An 8,500-nucleotide genomic window follows, 5' to 3' on the forward strand; every position below is an offset into this window, starting at 1 on the left:
GCAGGTTTTGGCAGAGGAAATGAAAGCCAGTCAGTTACTGCAGGATTTATAGTAGACCTGCTGCTGCAGGAAGTGGTGAAAAGTTGATTGATAGTCTGGGGCAAAACTCTGCAACAAGAAACAGGATGTATGCTTGCCATTTTTATACCTGTTTTCCCCTCTGTGTGGTGTTGTCCCCCCCGCCCCAATTCGAGGCATTCCCTTGCTTTTGGTTCTGTTTTTAAATCCACGATGCACTTTTCTGGTAAAGCACGTGCCGACTTCAGAGCACTTGAGGAAATGGATATGGCTGCTCTAAAGATTAGGAGCTGAGGTAACGTGCCTGCTTTAGTCGTGGTGCTTATCTGAACGGTCCCGATAACTTTTTTTCACTTACATTTCATCTGTCGTACAAACGCAGGGTAAAGCACAGTGTGTTGGGCACCTCATGGATGCACCAAGGGAGCTGTGAAGCGAGGAGAATATATCAGAGAAACCAAGTGGAGGATAAATAGCATAGCTGCAGAATAGTTTTCTCAAACTTTCTAATGCAGGAAAGATTGATTCCGGGAGGCCTGGAGTATGGTTATGGATTCTGTCAATATATCCTGAATTTTTTTTGTAACTATTGTCTCGTTTCGTGTTAGGAAATGCATATAACTCAAATCTAAATTGTGTACTTTTTTCCTGAATATATATACTTTTACACAGATCTTAGAAAGTCTGTATGTGTTTTGAGAGGAGGTGAGATTTAATTTCAAGTAACCTTTAAAAACGAGGATTGTTTCCTCTTTGTAGAGGAGGGGAAGGGAAGATCCACTTCCTCTAAGAGGCAGGCTTTAAAGAAGTCTTCAAAATTAGCAGAAGAGCGGGGGCTGGACAGAGAATAGCAGAGCTTTAAAATGAGATCTCTGAAAATGCTTCCTAAGCAAACAAAAAGTTTTGTGGAGCACGTAGAGTGGAAGGTGGTCACCAGGAGCTGTACAGTGGAGCTAGCATGAACTTCTCAGAGGAAAAACTGTTGTAGTTTCAGTTAAGAGCTGTCGTGCTTTTTGTTTGGAGTTGCAGCGCTGAAGTTTTCAATACTCTTAAGAATACAACTCAATGTAGTGCAATTACTTTTATGTATGAAATGAATGTCCCTTGGTTGCATTGCAAAGAGGGAGCCGCGTTCCCGGAGTCTGATGATGCTCGTTAGGAGCGTGCCGTTCGGTGGAGTCAGCTTATTATTGACTGTCATTTGTGTTTCTTAAAGAGGTCAGAGTTAAGAGGTGGTTAAACGTGTAACCAGTATAAAATCTGAAAACAATTTGAAGGCATCAGATAGTTCTGGGAGAGTTAAAGGTAAAAAATTAAGCATTTAAATAATGAAGATAACCCACTGAGATGGACTTGATCAACTGTGCTCTGTCAGTTCATCTGCATTTAGCAGACATCTGGAAGGGCAGTACAACAAAATGATTCTGCTGCATGTTAACTTAATCCAATAAGCCAAATACTGCAGAGTTCACTGCTAAAGACAGCAATCCTGAGAAGATTTCTTCTGAGATCAGTGTTTTGAAAATCACTGTGAAATCGGTAGTTTACTGTGTGTTGCTGAAACAACAAAGCAGTATTTTTTACTGAAAATGTCACTGAATGTTTTCAGTGGGATATTGCCTGGCCATATGAGAAAAATTACTCAAAATAATAGTAATCACCAGTACTTTGGATACTTTTGTGTATCTTTTACAATTATAACTGAAATAGGAAGTTGTTTGCAAACCAAGTGAATAGTAGAAACGTTTGATTTGTTCTCATTATCAAATGGGAATGTTCTGTTCGTAACATTAAATATGTTTTGTTCTCGTTTAAAGGTCAAAAAAGTTGGCTGCACTTTCTGAATCCTTGCAGAAAACCACACTGGCTAAGTCCCACCTCGGATTTGAGCTGGAAGAGCTGGAAGCAGCAGCGCGGCTGGTGCAAGAAGAGGAGAGACAGTTAAAAGCTGCTGCAGCAGTTTCCAGGCAACAGCTGCCTTCCTCTGAGTCGGAGACAAGTGACTCTGAAGAATCGAGCAGCACTTCATCTGAGACAGAAGGCTCTGATTCAGATGAGCAAGAGTCCTCAGCCGGTGAAGATGGGAAAATAAATTCTTCACAAGGCGTGCTTCAAGAGGAGGGGACAGCTCCACTTATTGACTGTAATGGATTAAGGCAAGACGCAAACACTTCGATGGTTGAGGTTAGCAATGAAAAATCAAAGGCTTCTTTGCAATCTACGTCTGTTCCTGGAAAATTGATAGAAGAATTAGAAAAACAAATGCACACTGCAATTAGTCTTTCAGAACAGCCCAAAGAACTGGCTGCTGCAAGTTGCTTTGTTTTACGGGAACAAGAAAACCATGTGTCTGAGCCTGACAAGTATTCAGAGGTTTCTACTGGGAAGGGAAATTTCTTGGAGGTGCCTTCAAAGACAAATCCTTTGCTTTTTCTTTGCAGTACAAATGAAGATGAAGACTAAGGGACCCTGGTAGAGCAGTGTGACCCAATAGCAACACAGCTCATTGCTGTAATGAGGTGTTCCCAAGGCTATGCTGAGCTGCAGAGAGAAGTTGATATTTTTCTTCGTGTTGACAGTCTGGAGGACAAGACTGCTTTGAAAAGAATGGATGTGAGTGTATGATAGCCTCACATTTTTTTTATTTTTATTCTTTGGTTTTACAGAGTCAGGTGTGATTTCTGCATGAGGGAACGTGTAATTTCAGTGAACTTAAAAAAAAAAAAGTTTTTGTTTAAAAAAAAGTTTTTGTTAAGCTTGTTTAGTAGAATTATGTCCTTAATCACAACCGAAGTCAGTTGCAGAATCGTTAAAGATACCTTTAGATGTTGGGATTTACTTGGAGAAATACTCCCGTTACGTTTGTATATCATGTTTTCTGCTTTTTTCATTTTGAAATGGTTTGTAGCTAACCACTTTGAAAATGGTTGTAATGTTAAAAATGTAAATTCTTATAAATAAGATTTTTCTATTTTTGTGCAAAAATAAAGGATTTTTTTCAGTGCAAGATAGAGCTTATAGCTTATTTCTGCAGTTCTTAATACATCACAAGTGCTGAAGTAACTTAATTCTTTCATCTAATTTGAAATGTTTCCACACGTGAGCATGGCTACTGCTTTTTAAAGAACACAAGTCCTAATTATTTCTTCCTTCTGTGTACGCTCTTCTCACTGAAGTAGTATTAACCAAAATGAAGAAACGGCATCATGCAGTGGTCTTGAGTACAGGACTGAAAGCAAACCTGCTCTGTCTCGACCTAGCTTTGTCACTTACCTGTTGAACAGCTTTGAGCCAGCTGGTTTGCTCCTTTTTGTCCTCAAAATGTTGAAATAATCGCTCTAGTCTGTATATTTTGTGCTAACTTCTGTGAGTTGTAGATAGGTCCTTGAAATCTGGTGGCTGCTGCAAGTGATGCACCGCTGTTCAATCTCCACAAAAGGACGTGGAGGGGGGCAGGACGGGACATGAAGCACCAGGTTGGGTCCCCCAGGTGGACGGAGCCGGGACCATCACCGGGTGGACAGAGCCGGGACCATCGGATTCACCCCTGGGGAGGAACAAGCAGTGAGTGAGGAACCTGGTCTGGTGGGAGGTGCCCCTGCCTGTGGCAGGGGGGGTTGGAAGCAGATGATTTTTAAGGTCCCTTCCACTCCAAATCATTCTATGATTACTTTTCAACCTTTTTATTATTATAAAACATGTAAAAATCCCATGCTTAAAGACTCATTCTTCCCCAGTGCTCTATACCCTGCTGGAAAGCAGCAGGCTAGTTCTGCTCAGTTCTGTTCCTCTGCTGACTCCTTTTCGGTGAGAACCGCAGCCCTGATCTGCTGGTATCTTTTATGTCCTTAAATACCTAGCGGTTGCTTAATCAGCCTCTGCGTTCCGTTCCCCTGGGGAGGAACCTTTCCCATCATGTCAGGGAGCACTTACTCTTCTAAATGCTAGCAATAAAATCTGCGCTGTAGCTGCAATTACGCGGCGTATGTCTGAGTGAAAAAATGTGTTTAAGGGGAAAAAAAAAGTAACCCTCCTTCCTCCCTCCCTCCTTCCCTCCCCAGATTACAGGTGTGAACTCTGAAACTTCCTTCAATTGAACATGGGCTGGAGAACCTTAAATTAGTATGAGTTAGGAAATATTACAAATGCCTATTAATTTTTAGGGTGTATATCCTGTATCTTCAGCTCTTTTTTCTTCTCCTTTTTCCAGTTTTGTGGCAGACTATTAGACGTACCCTTTTCCAGTAGTCCCACTTAATTTGTGGGGACTGGCTGCCAGTTAGGGAGGACAACATTTAGTTAATCTGCATGTTCTTTGCCCCTCTAAAAGTATGCTTTCCGAATGCCACTTGTGAGCCTTTTGCATGATGTCGGTGTGGGTGTAAATACCTTCAGTGCCCATACGATGTGACACTGTGATGGGGTCCGGACGAGAACAGGGGATGCACACACACGTGTTAACTCGCAGAGAGCTTTGATGCCGTCGGGTATGTCCTCACCTTTGAGGTCCCGCACAGCTGAGCTCTGTTCCTGTCTCCTAAAACATAATGGTGCCTGTGCCATTCTTGCAGGTTTGCTGCGTGCTGCCTGTCCCGTCTGCTCCTGCTGTTCCTCTGCGTGTCTGCACCTGGGGAAACGTGCTGTGCCGCGGGTATGCCAAGACCCGGTCCCATACCCAACTAACTTCCACTTGGGGTCATTTTGATGTTCATCGCTTCCTTTTTCCAAAATCCTCTTCAGTGGTTGTGGAGCTGATCATGAATGTTGATTTTTTTACATTGATTGGCAATTTTACAACTGCTGGAAGTGACTTTTGCAGCAGCGGGATGTGAAATTTTCCCTTATTAGGGGATGAGAATTCCCTGTGGTTGTGTTACCCAGCACATCCGTGTGCTCAGCAGCAGTAAGGGGCAGCACGAGCAGCATGCAGCGCCAGGAGCAGTCCCTGAGCATGCAGATGTGCTTGGGATTGGCTGGTGCTTGATGTGCTTCAGGACTAGGGTTAGGTTTCTGTGATTAAAGCAACAAGTGGACTACTGGAAACAATCAGATAAAACTTCTTTTCCTCCTCTTTTTTTTTTTTGGTGGAGACAATGTCACCCCCAGGACACTGCCACCTCTTCATTTCTCTCCTGAAAGAAAAAGACAGAGCTGAATTGATTTTTCTTTTTATTTTCCTTTTCCTTTTTTTTCTTTTTCCCTCTAGCCAGCTTTCTGAAAAGTTTATAGAGACTTTGTTCTATATCAAAAGAAGAAAGCATCGATTAGACTTGATTTACTACAGTAAATGATGAATATGGCAAAGAAACTGATTCACAGCCCTGGAGTGAAGGGGCCGGGCAGCCCCCGCCACTGGCACAGCTGAGCAGTGTCAAAGCTGGGGCTGATTGTCTCAAGGCTGGAGAAAACAAACAGGGAAACACATGTCAAACAGATAAATAGCTCTGCTGTTCAGAGCTCTCCGTGGAGGCCATTTGTCTCCAAGATAAGGAAGAATGCACTCCAAAGCTGTGAAAAGATAAGCCGGGGGAATGAACCGGCTGGGGGATTGCTGCGGTCGGATCTGGTGGTGTTACAAACCCGGTGTCCCGTGAGCATGGCCAACGGCCTGGGTGAACTTGCAAGCTTCTTATTAAATATTTCAGCCGTGGACGGTATTCGGACCTCTCTGGTCAGCAAAGCAAATCAGTAGGTTTGAAGGTTTGCTGTCGTGGAGCTGTTTCTCTCCTTTTTCGTGGTGAGTGGCTGCAGGCTGTGGTTATGCAGGCATGTGTGAGGCACGATTTCGCATTGACAAAATAAATTGGGCTTTGTAGAATTGTGGTACCCATAAATCACACTATTTTTATATTCCTAGGCTGTGGAGAAGTGACAGTACGATTTCCACAACTACTGCGTTTGCAGACCTGGCTTAGATCGTATCTGAAATGAGTTTGGTAATGTTGGTTTGCATTTTATTAGATGTTCTCTCGTATTCAGAAGCTACAGCACAGCGGACGGTGCTTTGCAGGATGCTCGAGGACAGGAACAAAAGCCGTGCGAGGGCTCGGGCATTGGCAGAGCTCTGTGATGGGCGGCGGCCCTGACCTGGCAGCCCGCTGCTTCACTGGGAGGTTTCCTTCAGCCGGGTAGTGCCGGGCAGTGCTTGGGGAAAAGCACCCCAGGTTTTGCAGTCCTGCCCCACTTCGTGAAGCCACGTAGGGACAAAGTCCTGCGAAGGTGTCGGAAAGCAGCCCGAAAAGCCAGAGGAGAACAGACACACACACAGCAACACCCGAAGGCTTGGCCCTTTGTCCCGCTGTGTATGGATAGATCTGTAAGTGCCCTGTGCCCAGCGGGACGTGTGAGGGCTGGTCACCTTTTGACCAGCACTGTGGTGCTCTGGGGGAAGGTCTGGGCTTCTCGGGCGATCCCCTGCACAGTCGTGCTGCTGTTAATAGGCTGGGATGAACCCTGCTGTGTGTGTGTGAGGCTGTTTGCAGCGCTGGAAACGCCCCTCTGGTGTTTCCTCTTGGCAGACGGAGCCCCTTCTCTGAAGAGCCAAGAAATGTAATGGCCTCTCCAATTCTCAGCACCGCTTTGGCTTGCATCGCTCTGCGCGTAACGCCGCGTCGGGCTCAGCCCCGTGCTCGTACATGGCCGTGTCCTGCGTCCCACGCCTCCCCTCTGCTGCTGGAGGTGGGGAGCCCCTTGCCGGGCTGCCCAAAGCTCCTCGCAGCGAGGGTTTCGCAGCCTCCGGCTGTGCTGTTCAGCCTGGCGCCAGCGGTGAGGTGAAGGGCAGCAGCCATCGCCCGGCCTAGGTTGGGTGTGCGAGGGGCTGGGGGTGCAGCACGTAAATAGAAATGGGTGTCTGAGGCATAAATCATGTGCCAGGACGAGAACAAAGTCCCCTGGGCTGTGGCCCGAGCCCCCCAGGCAGCGACCCGCCTGCGGCACCTTTCCTGCCGGTGCCGTCGCCGAGTTCCGCCTCGTGCCTGCAATTTTTGGCAATGAGGCAGCAGCGTCCCATTTCCTACAGCAAATCAATCGGCATTCGTGTTTTGCCTTGATGTGACTCCTCCTACTCTAACATGCTGCATTGTCCACTGATTTGCCTAATTACGTGCATTACCACCGCGCCGGGCGCCGGGTAACAGCGGGGGCCTTGCGGGAGGAGGAGGAGGGCGACGGCTCCATCTGCTCCTCGGGCTGAAGCTGGGGAGCGAGGAGGGAAGCGGAGAGGAGAAATTGCAGTCGAGCAGGTGCCTCTGGCAGGGGAATCCCACCGCCAGGTGCTGACAGGCAGCTCTGCGGAGCTCCTTGTGCGCTTAATTACCCCATAGCGAGGCTTCCCGTTTAAAATTAGCACAGGCGAGTGCGACTGAGGCCTCGGAAGCGATCGGGGAGCGGAGCTGCGCTGAGTCTGTTTCCCTGCTGAGACCCGCACTTCGCAGCCAGCGAGATTCATGTCCCATTCGGCGGAATTTAAAAGCACTTACCTGGAACGAGATGATTAATTTTAAAAGTGGAGTGGAGAAGCGTAGAAGCAGCCAAGGTCAGAGCGCCTGCGCTGGGAGCCCACTTCGGCGATGGTGATGAGCTACGGGACGAGTGCTGTGCTGCGGGTTGAGAGGGATCAGCAGGATCCGAGCACGGGCTGGGGCTGTCCTCGCTGTTCTGTGTTTGCTGTCCGTGGCTCAGCACCTCCCAGCTGCTTCCCCCTTTCAGGCTCTCAGGACCGCTGGTGGATCGATAGTGCCAACAGGGTAACATCTTGTGCTCCTCTGCTCACCTGGGCTTGGCTGGAGGCAGGCACCTCTGCAGATCGGTTTGTCTGTCGGTCCGGGCAGAAAACACCCGAGGAACAAGAACCGCCCGGTGCGTGCTGAGCGCCCTCGCGACGAGCAGTGCTCAGGGAACCGCGTGCTGGGGACAGCGCACGTGGGAGGAGAGCGGCTGTCCCTGCTGGTCACGGCGTGTCCCTTCGTGCTTTCCATCGCCCAGACGCCAGGATTTGGTGTGAAGCACCAGCAGGGAGCTCCTTCTGCCCTCAGGTGTGTAACAGCCAGCTCCCCTGGTCACAGTGCTGCAGGACGAGTAGGGCAAGAGGAAGCAGAACGGTGTTGTCCGACAGCTGGGTGAAGTCTCTGTCCCCAGAAGGCAGCGATGCTAACGTGGTTTTGCTGCAAGGCTGTGCTCCTTTGGGATCTGAATTATGAATAATTACACCGATAAGTGTGTCTTGGACCTCTTCTCTAATGCCAAAACAATAAGCTTGTGGAGCTTTAATGCTGTGCTCTTAATGACCCTAATGAAAAGCCTATTCTATTAGCTGCAAAGCTGCTGGGGTACCAGGGAATACCTAAGCAGTGCAGGCGGCAGAGGAAGCGTGCGTGCTCACAAGTGCGTGTGTGCATGTGCAACACTTTGCTTTTCCAGGCGGCTAAAACCAGAAGCCTGCGGAGCTCCTTGGGTGCCGCTCAGCTCGCTGCCCACTTGCTGT

The 8,500-nt window shown here is 47.8% G+C and overlaps 1 protein-coding gene across 4 annotated transcripts in view; it reads left to right on the forward strand.

Moving 5' to 3' along the window:
- SHQ1 (SHQ1, H/ACA ribonucleoprotein assembly factor) overlaps positions 1-3,025 on the forward strand; it is a 47,524-nt gene extending 44,499 nt beyond the window's left edge. For 3 of the 4 annotated variants that reach the window (XM_080606978.1, XM_080606980.1, XM_080606979.1), the window contains one exon: positions 1,836-3,025. In XM_080606978.1, coding sequence (XP_080463104.1) covers positions 1,836-2,481 — 646 coding nt within the window. In that variant the 3' untranslated portion in view covers positions 2,482-3,025. The remainder of the gene's footprint in view (positions 1-1,835) is intronic. The other variant, XM_080606981.1, reaches the window with a different exon arrangement.
- Positions 3,026-8,500: the final 5,475 nt, after the last annotated feature.

Source organism: Anser brachyrhynchus (assembly GCF_964034855.1).
Source record: "Anser brachyrhynchus genome assembly, chromosome: 10".
NCBI classification, from domain to species: Eukaryota; Metazoa; Chordata; class Aves; order Anseriformes; family Anatidae; genus Anser; species Anser brachyrhynchus.